Here is a 13,328-nt window from a genome sequence, read left to right as displayed (position 1 = left end):
CTCAGCACTGCACACATGGTAAGCAAATGCTCTACCACGAGCCATATCCTGGGCCTTTCAGCCCTCTTGTATTTGATACTCTGGTGCCTCTGGCTGCAGCGGGTGCTCATTCCTCCCTCATTTCTCTCACTCCTGGGCCCCTCCCCTCCCCTCCCCTCCCCTCACAGTTTGACCTCAATTCCTGGGGTGTGGGGGTTTTCCCTGCAGGCTTGGGTTGTGTGTTATCGGGTAGGAGGAGTGGATTGAAAAAGAGGCCAAAAGGTGCTCAAGGGAATATGGAATAGGTATGATTTCTCTCCAGCATTCCAGGGAGCCCGCATGGCGAAGACGGCCTTGGAACCAGACTGACCGCTCTTTCATTCTGTTTTCTGATCTGTAAAATGTAGATAATGATTGCTCCTTTTCTCATCTGTAAAATGTAGATAATGATTGCTCTGTAAAATGTAGAGGGAGTGTGTTTCACATGATGCCTAGTACCCTCGTCATGGGGGCCACAAAGTAAGATTCATTTTCATTTCTTTTTTTCCGTAGAGAATCCGTGGTTGTTTATAACAAAAGCTGTGCTTATCCCTGTTGGCTCCATGGGATTGATTATTAGCCTCTTCTTTGTGTATTGCTGGCTAGAACGGTGAGATTTCAGAAAGCTCAAAAAAATGAAGTGTGCTGGTTGGGAGGAGTGAAGGAAGATTATTTCAGGGTCTCCAGGGCTTGAGGGCAAGACACTAAGGAATGAGGGATCATCCAAGAAGGTATGGTGATGGGAGGGAGCTGCAGGCACACAAAAAAGCACAGAATCCCCCGAGCTTTAACTTAGGTGGTCCTGTTCCCTTTCTCCCATCAGGACAATGCCTCGAATTCCCACCCTCAAGAACCTAGAGGATCTGGTCACTGAATACCATGGGAACTTTTCGGTGAGAATGCTATTAAACATATTGCAGTCTGTCAGTTGCCAACTGCTGGCCAGCAAGATGGATGTTGGTAGGGGAGGGGGTCAGGGTAGAGGGAGAGGGGGTCGGCACTGTCGGGATGTGGCCAACCAAATGGGGGATGGACTGCAGAGAGACGCACAGAAGAATCCATTATAGGTTGCGGGAGACAGATGCAAATGGTGGTATTGAGGGCCCAGGAATCTGGGTGTCCTATCTGTAATCACAGTGGTTGCAGATATCTTGAGAGCTTCTCTGGCACACAGCTTGTGTTTTTCGCTTCCTGCCCCTAACTGACCTTTGACCAGGGGATATCTGTCTTTAGGCCTGGAGTGGTGTGTCTAAGGGACTGGCCGAGAGTCTGCAGCCAGACTACAGTGAACGGCTCTGCCACGTCAGTGAGATTCCCCCAAAAGGAGAGGCCCAAGGGAGGGGCCTGGGGGCTCCTCCTGCAACCAGCCCTACAGGGCTTCCCCATGTTACACCCTGAAGTCCAAAACCTGAGCCCCAGTTCCCTGACAGAAGCCCAGCATCCTATAGCCCTCGGTGTTGCTAACACCCTCTCATCCACCCTTCTGATAAAATGCCCAATGCGCATTCCATCCCCTGTGGCTAATTTTGGATTTGGTGCCCCATGTAATTGCCCCTTCGCTCAATATCCCCTATTTGAGAAATGCCCCTTTGCCCTGTACATGTTTCTTATCTCCCCGAGGCTGGCCCTTCCTGTTTACAGGATTCTTTCTCCCTGTTTCAATGAGAAATAAAGTTTCTGTTCACAATCATCAAGAATGTCTGTCGTGGAGGTGGGGAGCAGGGGCAATACGGGGTGCAAGGAGGGTGGGAGTCATGGTGCAAGGGGAGGAAAAAGAAGTAGAGTTATGTTGTGGAAGTGATAGTACTGCAAATGAACTAAAAAGGAGTATTCTGGAAACTTTTCTTCAGTAAGTTTCTGCAATCATTCCAGGTCCAGTTCAGTTTTGCATTTAACCTCCCCCTCCATGCCATACCCAACAAATCTTTTACAGACCCCACCCAAATTCTCTCTTTAGCCTTACTCCACCTTCTGCTACAAATACCCCTTCTGACCTCACAATCCCTCACCTGGGCCTCAGGCCCCACCCCAGAGATGCTGGTTATCCACAACTGCCAAAAGCTTTCTCTTCTCTGCCCAGTGTGGGTTTTCTCGGCTTGTGAGGTCCAGTTGCCCCTCTAGTCTCTCAACCCACGGGCCCACCTGGCCTCCCCGCCAGGTCCTCTAGAACATCCTCCTCCCACAAAACTCGACAGGGGCCTCTCCGAAGAGTGAGATGATCTTGAGAGTATGTTTGTCTTCATCAAACATGGAGGTGAGGGGCAGCACAGAGCTGAAGGTCTGGGAATGGGTGTGGGGAGGCTTGAGGGCAATGTCGATCACAGAGATGGTGTAAGTATAGAAGGGCCCATATACCCCATCCTATATCTCTTCTCAGATAACCAGCAGTTTCTGCTTAATATCAATTGCTCTGTCCTCCTGTTGATGCATTACACCCGCGCTAAAGTGGGCTTGCGTAAACGAGGTGAGGAGTTTGGGGAGGGGATTAATGGACAAGATCAGAAGCAGTAGAGTTATATTTAGTTGGTAAACCCTCCTCTTGACAAGAAGAGAGTTACTCTAACCCCTGAAGCTTCCTCCAACCCCGTCTGGAGGATCCCTGGTCCCTTTTGCTCTCGTTGTCTGTCCTCAGCTGCCCCAATTATCCTGTGGCTTTCCTCCAGACATCATCGATTTGTGTGATGAAGCGGGGATACTGAAGATGTTTTTCATGCTGAAGACCCCTGGAGAATATGCCAGCAAATTCCTTACAGCTCGAAACACCTACTACGTCTGTAAGGTGGAACGTGGGGCACCAGGTAGAGGTTTGAGAGTGTTCCCTAGAGATACAGCAAGGACCTGAAGATGGATAATGAACTTTATCCTTAAAATAGAACACCTTTCACCAGATCCAAATTGACCATTTTTAAGAAGGCTAAGACAGGCCACTGCCTCTGTGACAGTAAGTTAGGTGCATGCTCTCCGCTTCTTAGTGTCTGAAACTCCCCCTGAAGTCCATACCTAAGGGGAAGAAATAAGGCAAAGCAATTCAAAGCAGTGTTTAGTGTTAGAGTCCTGAAATCTCGCACTCCATAAGGGTGCAGACCAGGTGACAGGGGCTGGGGATATTGCACTGTTATGTTCACAGGAACCAGGATTGAGAATTCCTACAGAGCTATTGTGCCCCTCCTGAAGAATCCAGAACCCGAAGTGCTTGGTAAGGAGTATGATGGGAGAGGAAAAGAATGTGGAGAGTGTGCTAGGGAGCTGTATGATGGCAAATGTATGGTGAGACTAGCGTACCATGATAGGTGGGATCATAGAAGCCTAGAGAAAGGGGGACAGGGTGCAGCTCCACTTCAGGAGGGATGTTTAATTAAATCCAGGTAGAGTGTGCATGTGCCCCCCCATTTCTCCACTATCCTCTCTGTGTATCTCTCCCTATTACCACCCTATCATTTTAACATCTCAGGCCAGGTTACTCCAGATGATCATCTGGATGGTGGGAGGGTCAGTATGGGTAAGGTCTCAAGGCCTAGGAGGTGCAGGTGTCTTTTTCTGGTTCCTAGATGCGCTGCGTACACAGTGTGAGATCTTAGAGAGGAACCGAGTGAAGACGCTTAAAATCATAGAAGCCAAGCGGGTCACTACAATTGAGTCTACTGTGAACCTCCCAGTAAGAGTATTTAAGCGCAGTTTGTTCTCTTTCTACCAGCAAACTGGATATTCCCCCCTTCTGCTTAAGGAATTGAATTTCCTTTTCGAATCCGTGTCCCCTTTTCTCCTTTCATTACCTTCCCTGAAGAGGCTCGTCCTTCATCTCCTTACTTTGCCTTTCTAGTCCAAATCGGGAAGATCGGATGATCACGGGCCCCCTCCCGCTCCTCGAAAGGGCCTGCACTTTAAGACCAGAGTAGATTTTCACGGTCGGAGAGGACATCGATGACTCAATAAAGCAACCAAATGAGAACAGTACTCTGGGTATGAAACTCCTAGAATTTAAAGTGTTCCTTTTCCTTTTTTTTCCTTCGGGCACTGGGGATTGAGCCCGTGGGTGGTCTACCACTGAGCTACATCCGCAGCCCTATTTGAGACAGGGTTTTGCTAAATTGCCCAGGGACTGGAATTTGTGATCCTCCTGCCTCAGCTTCCCGAGTAGCTGGGGTTACAGGCGGGCGCCATAGTGGATCAGGTTCATGAAGGTCTTTTTCGGAGAAAGACTCCTCCCTACCACCGGCACTAAGGCTTCAGTAGGCCCCAGGCACTGGGGAAGCTGGACCGGAGTGGAAGGAGAGGGCTAGTGAGCACAAGGGTGAGGGGAGGAAAGGCTGAATGAGGTCTAGTACAGGAGTCTTTGAGGGATGGAGAAGGGGGCGGAGTCTTCTCAAACCAGCCTAGCTCGCCTTGGGAGGCCGACCTCTCCACTCTGGCTCCGGTTAGGTGTCCCTCCCCCACACCCTCCACTACCTCCCAGGCTGAAATTCTCCACCCCCACCTCTCTGCCTGGGGCAGTCCTTCCCACCCGACCTTGATTTAACTACCCTTTCCCTCGTCGGAGGGGAGCAGCAAGGCAGCAGAAACCTGAGCTGGTTATAGGCATTTATTGAATTTATTCGTTTATTGATTTGACACACTTCCCCACTCAAATCTAGCACATGATACAATCTGGGTAGGCCAAGCGCTGACACAGGAAACGATGGGATCCCACAGCAGGGGCGGGGGAGGGGACAGTGCAAAGGTCACTGAGGGAGGGGCTGCTTTGGGGGCTGGGGTGGAGAAAGAACCCCAGATGGCCTCCCTAGCAGGTGCTAGTAAACCTGATCCACATTCCCCCATCTCTGCTCATTTCCCAGACCCTCAGTCAGGCTTCCCAGCTTCTCCCTCCCCCACTTCCACATAGCCCCTGTAGTCAGGGAAGGAAAAGAAAAGCAGGGACAGCTGGCAGGGGCCTGGTACAGGGAAGTCTCTGTACCTAACTTTACCATTCTAAATCCTTTCCTCCTCTTCTCCTCTCTCCTGCCCCTTCCCAGGCCCTGAGCTAATTTCAGGCCTTCAACACACTCTCCCCCAGTAGTAGGAACCCACAATGGGTCATACAAGAGGGTGGCCACCAACACCACACCCTCCTAGGTATAAGTCAGTGATGGTGAACCTTTTAGAGCTTTCAATGAAACAAACAGTCCGCCGCAGCACCCAGGCCATAGGTTCGCCACCACTGGTATAAGCTGACCATAGGAGGGCACTTGGCTTAAGTTTTTCCTTAGGGCAACTCTAACTTAGTTATGCATGGACCTTTTTCTAGACCTGGTCCAAATGGAAGCTCTCGTTTGCTATTGCTCCCCTCCTCACCCCTACTTCCCGTGTCTCCTCTACTACTGTCTGTAGTGTTTGTATCATGTCATTATGACAAAGCCTTCAGAAAGAAAAAAGCGTTCTCGCCATCACTAGCACCTTGCCACTATTAAAAATCTCTATATTTGTGTTTATATTTCTTTAAAAGTTTATAAAAAGCCTTTCTGTTATCTGCAGCCTTCCAAAGGTGACTGGTCTGGTGAGCCACTCCAGTGCTCAGACCTTTGGCTCTTTAAGGTCCCCTATCCCACCCACCCACCCCACACCACTGGTCTAAGGGGCCACTGCATAAAAATCCCAGGCTCAATTTAGCCTGGCCCAGCTCAGATAAGACTCTCTACAAAAAGCCCTGCTCCCAAAGGCAGGGGTAAGGCCACTGGTGACTTCACATTTCCAACAGCACTGCTGGCCCCCGCTTCCAGGGATGGGAATGGGGGAAGCTGAGGATGGCCCCTGAAAAAGGGCCTTACCTCCTAATTGGCACAGTGAGAATAACCCCCCCTCGACCCCATATGGGGCAGCTTTATCTTCACAATCCTCAATACCCGTTTGTGTGACTAGACCCCACTCTAGCTCGGAGGCAGGGTCCCAAATTCCTGGGGAGGGCTCAAGGGAAAAGAGTGGATATGAATGCGTCTGGCTCCATCTCTGAAGCAGGGGACAAATCTTCCAGCCACGACTCAGGGATCTGTGGGAAGAGGAAACAGAGGACAAAGTAAGAGATTCATCTGGGGGCGGGCCAGCTGCCCACCGTCCAGATTCATGCCCCGGAGAACAGACACCCTCTCCCTACACACATACCCCTTCTCTGCTGCCTTGTGGGGTTAGGGTACTGCTGACGGGCCTGAGGTCCCATTTGGAAACTGTCACTATAACATGACATCTCCCCAGTTCCCCAGAAGCTCTAACTACCCCTTTTCTAAATCTCTCCCTGGCTCAGGGGACATCCAGGAGTAGACATAGGTTCTCAGATGCTGAGGTGATTCTAGGGTGCCATACCTGGCTCAAAGTTGAAGTCCAGTCCCTCACCCCCATCCATGAGGTCACTGATGATGTTATCCATGTCACACTCCAGGTTCTCCATGTACATATCAAGATCTAGATCCTGAGGCATCCTGTCGTGGCTTGCTGCTTCAGTAGAAGGGGTGGGCGCAGGAGTTCCCGGGGCCTTGGGGATGGGAGCACCTGCCATGACTGGAGGCGGTACCATTACAGGAAGGCTGGGAACCAGACTGCTGGGCCCTGGAGCTTCTAGGGGCTTGGAACACAGGCCCACTCCTGTGGGCAGCTTACTGGAGGAAGGTATCCCCCCCAGCAACAGAAGTGTAGGAGCCTGGGACAGAATAGGATCTACCTGGGTCATGAGGACATCGGCAGGGGGTGGTGGTGTATCAGAAGTGAGCAGGGCCTCCAGAGACTGGGAGCTTGAGAAGCACCCTTCTCCTGCTGCCAGGGGCCCTTCTGCTGCGCTGAAGAGGGAGGTGCTGTAGGCGTGTAAGGGGCCAGTAACCCCAGCATGCTGCAGAGAGAAGCCCGAGAGACTGCTCCGGGACAGCAGCGAGTGGGGAGATGTGAGATTGAGCCCATCTAACAGCTCTAGATCTTCATTTAGCGGGGGGACACCCCCTGCGTAGCTGCTGACTGAGGCTGGTATTTCCTCCTCTGCCAGCACCTCAGATTCCGGTCTCATGGGGGACAGCCGGGTGCTGACAGTGCTAGCATTTGAACTGCTTCGTGGACGGAAGGTGGTCCACACATCGGCTTCTTCACGGCTTCGAGAACAAGGGCTGCCTGACCACTTGGCGAAGTGGCCGATAGGGCTTGTGGGAGTGGCACCTTCAGGTGGAGCCGGCAGCACAGATGGTTTCTTCTTGGGGGCCTTGCTGCGGCCCCGGAGCAGCTTGCTGGTGTTATCCATGGAGGCAGCCCTGCGGCGGGGTGCCTTGCCGCTCTTGCCTCCCTCAGGGTTCAGCATCCACCAAGAGCTCTTGCCGGTGGCCTCGTTGTGAACCTTGATGAACTTGCTGTGCAAGGACAGGTTGTGGCGGATTGAGTTCTGGAGGGGGCAGAGAAAGCAGGAAAGAGGCATGAGGTGTGGGGAGGGGGCGGCTGGTGGCCAGCAGGTTAGCTGCCTAAGGGGGAGGGTGGGACACAGCAGGGGTGCACCTGTACACTCAAAGTCAGATCAGGGGGAAAACTAGCAGAGGGGAGAGGCGAGGGCTGAAGAGGGGGAGAGGAGCAGACCATGCAGCTCCCCTTCTAGGACAAGTGGCTCAGACTCTGCTCCTGACTTCTGCACAGGGGTACCCAAGGTAAAGTAACAACCCACTACAGAGGGCAGAGTGCCCACCTGGGGAAAGCCCCTCCCACATGCCTAGGGAGTATCTAGGGCTAGTGACCCAGCAAGAACTAAAGTTGAGATGGGAAAAAGCATTCCGTAACTCCACCCCTATTCTTTCTTTCTTTTTTTTTCGGGACAAGAGTCTCGCGCGTTATGTGGCCCAGGCTGGCCTTGAGCTCACTCTGTAGCCCAGACTGGTCTCAAACTTGCAGCGATCCTCCTACCTCAGCCTCGGAGGTGCTGGGATTACAGGTGTGTGCCACTATGCCTGGCCTCCACCCCTTTTCTGCACAGCAGGCTAGGTGGAGATATAGGACAGTGGTCATACACCCCTGACCTAGGCCAGTTCTCTGAAGAGGCTGAGGGGCTGGAACCTCAACGCAGCAGGTGCTCCTTTCCCCACTAAGCATTTGGGCCACCAGCTCTCCATAGGATCGGAAGATTCCTTCCCCTTGCTGAAATTCAGCTTTATTTTGACATACACATTTCACCACATTTATGAGGCACAATCTATCCCTCCCTCTTTTTTCCGAGGAAGGATCTCCTCTCCAAATTCTCCTAGTTCTTTAAGACCAAGTTTAAGTACTGCCTCTTTTTTATAACGCAGCCAGATTTTTTGCACAGTATTTTTAGTCTGTCCCACACAATTGTAATCAATCTACGTATATTTCATGGTTTACGGTTTCATATAATTAGACTCATCAAGTGTATTTTTTTTTTTTGGTCTTTTTTGAGACAGGGTCTCGCTATGCAGTTCAGGCTGGCCTTGAGCTCACTTTGTAGCCCAGGCTGATCTTGAACTTGCAAAGATCCTCCTGCCTCAGCCTCCTGAGTGGTGGGATTACAGGCGTGCGCCATCACAGCTGGCAGACTCATCAAGTGTAAGAGCTAAGGGCACAGACAATGCTCTCCAATCCCACAGCCTCCCAACAGTGCACCCTCAGAGTACCAAGCCCACGACGTATCAAATTCAATATTTCTTACCTGACTGGTGAGTGGCCCCTGAGTGAGGGCAATGAGGCTCCCTCTGAGGCTCTATCAGTGTCCCCCTACTGTCACTAAATTGCTCAGGCTGGTCTTGAAAATGGGATCCTCCGGCCTCCGTCTCCAAGAGTGCTGGGATTACAGGCTGAATCCCACCCCCGGGTTCCGCCAGCTCTTTTCGTGCCTTGGGTATTGGAAGCTATGGGCTCACTGGTATCATTCTGATAGGGACACTCCACCCTAAGGCCAGGGAGCAAGACTGAGATGGGCAGCTTCTTAAGCTCTGGGTGTAGCTCATTTTTATTGGCGGCTGAAGGCTAGTTGCGCCACGGTTCTGGTCCCCCCCTTCTCCTCCCTATCTCTTAGTTCCTTTCCCCAACTTCTCCTCAGGAATTTGTGGATAGTCTCTCTACCCTTAAGGGCATTTGACCTCCCACATGGAGCTCTTTAGTTTAGAAACTCAGGAGGAGCTAGATGTGCTTGGAGCAAATAGGAGGTTGAGGCTATGGACAGCAGGGAGCCACTCATGTGTCTCTGGTGCTTTCAGATAAGGAGACCCTTTGCTTGGGGAGCGCTCTTGAGCAGCTTTTTATTCCACAGCTCCTTAGCCAAAGAACTTATCTCCCTGGGACCTTGTGGTCATGGCACTCCAATTTCTCTTGCTGCACAAATGCTTGTAGCTCCTTCAAGGACTTGCACTTGTCCATCTGGCCGGGGCTCTTAGTAACTAAGGACCAGAGTGACTCCTGGCACTGTGATTTCATCCCTTCGCATTCTTTAACTCTGGGTTTACCGAGAAAGGCCATTCCTTACCCTACTACGTAGTACCTCTGTAGTCCATTTGTTCATCTTTTCTTCCTTAAGCCTTGGAACTAGCAAGTGGGAGAGGTGGGTTCCCTAGATGTCTGTAACTCTTACATGCTTGTGGGGAGGGTGACTGCTATTTGCTCCCCAAGCCACCTAACCTAAGCACTCTTGTTCTGAGTGAGTGCCGCCCCCTGGTGGGGTGGGAGTAACCTTGGCACATCACCGGGGAAGCCAACTCCGGTTAAAGCTTCCTCCTGGGAGATTGATGGGGGCCTTGGAAGCCCCAGACTCAGCCTGATTTGGTTTTGCAATCATTCTAATGAAAGCAAGCCATGTGCTTCTTAGAGAAACAGGATTCGTACTTAGAACTGAGTTCAAGTCTTCATTCTGCTGATAGTAGGTACATTTCCTAAGCTTTCTGTACCTTTGTTTCCTAACATGTAAAATGTAGAACCTCGGAATTGCTGTGAAGATTAATAAAACAAAAAAAATTTAAAACTATTTTGTAAGCTATAAAGGAAGGACTGTATTCCCACAGTATAACTAACAACTCATGGTTATTTCTTCTACCCTGGAAAATGAACCTAAGGGAAAAGAAAAACAGCTGTGTAGGCTGGGTCCAAGGAGGGGAGCTCTTTATGAGCTTAGACTGTGGTGTGGCAGTCTACCCAGAAATAGTGCAAAGGGTCTCACTCAGCTGTCCTGTCTTCTGTTCTGTCCAGCCCTTACACATACTGCAGATCTGATCCCTTAATCTCTGATACCAGGGGGAAGACCCTCTGCTCATCCTTGTTCCTGTATGCTGACCTCACCAACTACGGAGGCGCAACCCATTAATATGGGTTGAAGCTCCCCGACGTTGTGATTAGAGCATGTATTTCTTACGGCAAGTTTTTGTTAGAGTATCTTGGGAGTTCTTTCCCCACAGTTTCTTCGTGAAAGGCCAAGGGAACTCCCAACCTTGTGCTTTAAAGTCAGAGTCCTACATCCTTTCTCATGAGTAATATTCTTCTACGGTAAATCATGACTTTCCCCCAAAAGTTTGGAGAGCCCCTTTCAAGGGAGAATTTCTTATAGGGTAAACTGAGTCAGGTAGCAGCTCACAGTCCTTTTTCTTCTTAGTGCGTAAGATCAACTGCTTTTCCCCATGAATACCACTCTTTTTACCCTTTGCCACCCACTCCCTTCTCCCGGTAGAGCAATCCTAGAATAGTACCTCTCTACACTGAGGTATAGGGAGGCAAGCAGGGAATTCAAGTAATCCCACAGGAATGGGAGAAAAGGTGCTGGGGTAGGAGGTGGAGGAGGAGGAAAGGCTAGGTTCATGCAGGGAATTTACACAGTTCCTGCTGTATAGAGTAAAGATTTCTCTGTGGGAATAAGTGTTTGGGGCAGCCCAAGCCAAAGTGCTGGAAGTGTTGAACAGAGAGCAGCGAATTTGCTTTTCTCTATGGTAGGGACTGTCTTAATTCATCCGTGACCCTCCAGCATCAAGCTCTGAGTGTGGCATATACTATATACCAAGTAAATGTTTGTCTACTTTAAGACTTAAGTTGGATCTCTAGACTTCCCAAAGGTATGGGGCGGGAGGGTGTTAAGAAGGGTCTCACAGTAAGAGTAAGGGGGTTGAGGGACCCAGGAATAGGTGGTGTTGGGATTCAGGTAAGGGGGTCATAGTTACCTTCCATCCCGCGGAGCTGTTGCTGTCACCCTTGTCCTTGAAGTAGGGCACAGTGCGGACCATCCACTCGTAGATCTGAGCGAGTGTCAGTCGCTTCTCTGGGGCGCTTTCAATGGCCTGGCTGATGAGTTCTGCATATGACTGATTTCCCCAGGCATTCCGGCGGGAGCCTCCCTTCCGAGGACCTGTTGTTACAGCCCCCAGGATCCCCGGCTGGGGGCCCCCTGCCGGCTCTGGGAGCCGGGAGGGCAACAGGATCGGCTCGGAGCGCCCCTCCGTGTGTACCTTCTGTCCCAGACCTGGCTCCACCTCGGGCGGCTCGGACGGCTCAGTAGCAAGCTCTGGTCTAGGAAGGGGCCAGGTGCAGGAGCGGGGACGGCTCTGGGGTTCGAAGTCGGGATCGAGGTCTACAATCGCGGCAGCCTCTGTGGCTGGATTCTTATTCCCTGGATCCATACGTGGAGTTGGACCTCCGCAGCTCAGCATTCAGTAGAGCCTGCCAGAGTCCCTCACCATGCCTCCCCCAAGGGGGGAAGCACCGAGGGCCAGGAGGCACATTCCCGCTGTCCCAAGAAAGTCATGAACTGCCCCCCCTCACCTCAGGACGGTAGTCCCCAAACTGTCTCTTCCACACAGTTCTCTGATCTCCTCGCCGACTACAGCCTGGAGCCTCAGCGCTCTTTAGAGACACCACCTGTAACCGCCGCCTAGCGCAGACACTTTTTCTCCAAGCTCTCACTCAGCTTCCTGCTCTTTTAAACCTGAGGCACGGTATCCCCTCATACATTGCGCTCCCATCATCGAACGTCTTCCCAGCAGCAGTTCCCTCCCCCTTTTAAGTTGCTGCCCCCCGGACACTCCTCCCAAATTTCCTCCTCCCGGGGAACTGCCCTCCCCCAAACCCCGCTCCCCCGCGTCACTTGCCCCTCCCCTGACTCCCCTTCCCCCGCCTCTTCCCTTCTCGCCACTCTTATTGGGGTCAAGGTTCTTGCAGCCCCAGCCTCTCTTATTCCAGCACCAGTTCCCAGATCAACCCCCCACCCCCCGCCCCCCGGGTTTCCCTTTTGTTTTGCTCCAAGCAGCAGCCCCCGCCTGACGTCTCTGTTTACCACTCGCCGGGGCAGCCATCTGCGCACGCGCCTGGAGAGCCACCTGGGAAACCGAGTTCTTCAGGCGTGCCACCCTGGTCGGTCTTAAGGACTACATCTCCCGTCCTCCTTTGCGACCAGGAGCCCGAAATCGGCGGCAGGAGAGCGGCGTGGCAGGATATGGGGAGGTGGAACTTTAATTATTAGAGGTCGTCGCGGACTTTTTTCCTTTTCATAAAAATAATTTTCCTGCCCCCTCCCCCTTGCACCTGCTCCCTAATTCGGGGTCCCTTATATTTTACCGTATTGGGAGATGCTAGACCTTTTCCCTCCTTAAGAGCGACCAAGAGGAAAAACACTTTGTCTCCAAGAAGCACAAAACAGTGAAGCAAGAATGAAAAAACTGCCTAAAAATATGTACGGGCTGGGGATATAGCTCAGCGGTACAGCGCTTGCCTGGCAAGCGCAAGGTCCTAGGTTCGATTCTCGGTACAAAAAAAAGTATGCATGTTGCGGGTGGGGGTGATCGGTGGGAGGCGTGTATCACATAAACAGCCGCTTGCGGTGGTCTCCGCTCGCCTCTGTCCCCACCACACACAGTTAACACTGACAGTGAGCTCTTTCTCGCTAGTTTCCTCTACCGCTTCTCCTGGACTCCTCTTAAGTATTGATATTCTTCTGGTTCCCATTTTAAACAGCTTCGCTTTTTGTTTAACAGGTCCCGAACTGAACTTCTTATCTGTTCCTGCACCCACATTTCTTCCCTCTGGATACCCTTGATCTCTGAATTTGGCTAATGGTTGTCCTGATCTACCCAGGCTCCAAATCTAGACCTTTTCATCTCCCTAACTTGCTTCATCCAAATCCTAGCCGGAGACCTTATTTAGGATTTTAATTGTGACATCGTCTTAATAAGATCTCTTTCCATCAGTCTTTCTCCACTACAGTTTATGTTCTGTGTTGCTAACACTGTTACCATTCTGAGAAAAATGCCCAGTAATTCCAGCTAAAATTTAGGGAACGCTTGTTATGTGCCAGTCACTGCTAATTGGTTTGCTCATTTACTTTTCGTCTCAGT

General features: G+C 51.4%; 3 protein-coding genes across 6 annotated transcripts in view; 2 read left to right on the top strand and 1 right to left on the bottom strand.

The window, feature by feature from the left end:
- Window positions 1-1,708, top strand: part of Il2rg (interleukin 2 receptor, gamma) — a gene marked incomplete in the record, with an annotated part of 3,974 nt that extends 2,266 nt beyond the window's left edge. The window contains 4 exon segments of the mRNA XM_013502895.1: window positions 532-628; window positions 842-911; window positions 1,252-1,354; window positions 1,357-1,708. Of these exon segments, the coding sequence (XP_013358349.1) occupies window positions 532-628; window positions 842-911; window positions 1,252-1,354; window positions 1,357-1,430 (344 nt within the window).
- A 106-nt stretch (window positions 1,709-1,814) lies between these two features.
- LOC102029508 (chromosome unknown open reading frame, human CXorf65) lies at window positions 1,815-3,967 on the top strand. Of its 4 annotated transcripts, none has more exons than XM_005401646.2 (5): window positions 1,815-2,482; window positions 2,682-2,816; window positions 3,146-3,214; window positions 3,567-3,673; window positions 3,839-3,967. In XM_005401646.2, the coding sequence occupies exons 1-5, from the start codon at window positions 2,248-2,250 to the stop codon at window positions 3,941-3,943; spliced, it is 651 nt and encodes a 216-aa protein (XP_005401703.1). In that variant the 5' UTR covers window positions 1,815-2,247; the 3' UTR covers window positions 3,944-3,967. The 4 variants fall into 4 exon arrangements, with proteins under 4 accessions (XP_005401703.1, XP_005401702.1, XP_005401704.1 ...); XM_005401645.2 differs by having other exon boundaries at window positions 3,567-3,679; XM_005401647.2 differs by having other exon boundaries at window positions 1,815-2,272; window positions 2,396-2,482; window positions 3,567-3,925.
- Window positions 3,968-4,582: 615 nt separating this feature from the next.
- On the bottom strand, window positions 4,583-12,276 carry Foxo4 (forkhead box O4). Its single transcript, XM_005401642.2, has 3 exons — window positions 11,163-12,276; window positions 6,349-7,405; window positions 4,583-6,037 (listed from the first exon to the last, which is right to left on the bottom strand). The coding sequence occupies exons 1-3, from the start codon at window positions 11,646-11,648 to the stop codon at window positions 6,030-6,032; spliced, it is 1,551 nt and encodes a 516-aa protein (XP_005401699.1). The 5' UTR covers window positions 11,649-12,276; the 3' UTR covers window positions 4,583-6,029.
- Window positions 12,277-13,328: the final 1,052 nt, after the last annotated feature.

Source organism: Chinchilla lanigera, unplaced genomic scaffold (genome assembly GCF_000276665.1).
Source record: "Chinchilla lanigera isolate Chin_1 unplaced genomic scaffold, ChiLan1.0 scaffold00074, whole genome shotgun sequence".
Lineage (NCBI taxonomy): Eukaryota > Metazoa > Chordata > Mammalia > Rodentia > Chinchillidae > Chinchilla > Chinchilla lanigera.
This window is presented reverse-complemented; position numbering and strand designations above follow the sequence as displayed.

Coding starts and splice junctions, on each gene's coding strand:
- LOC102029508 (XM_005401644.2), top strand. CDS start 2,248: ATGTTTGTCTTCATCAAACATGGAGGTGAGGGGCAGCACAGAGCTGAA. Junction 2,483..2,681: donor AGTGGGCTTGCGTAAACGAG/GTGAGGAGTTTG, acceptor GCTTTCCTCCAG/ACATCATCGATTTGTGTGAT. Junction 3,215..3,566: donor TCCAGAACCCGAAGTGCTTG/GTAAGGAGTATG, acceptor TCTGGTTCCTAG/ATGCGCTGCGTACACAGTGT.
- Foxo4 (XM_005401642.2), bottom strand. CDS start 11,648: ATGCTGAGCTGCGGAGGTCCAACTCCACGTATGGATCCAGGGAATAAG. Junction 7,406..11,162: donor ACAGCTCCGCGGGATGGAAG/GTAACTATGACC, acceptor TGCCCCCTCCAG/AACTCAATCCGCCACAACCT.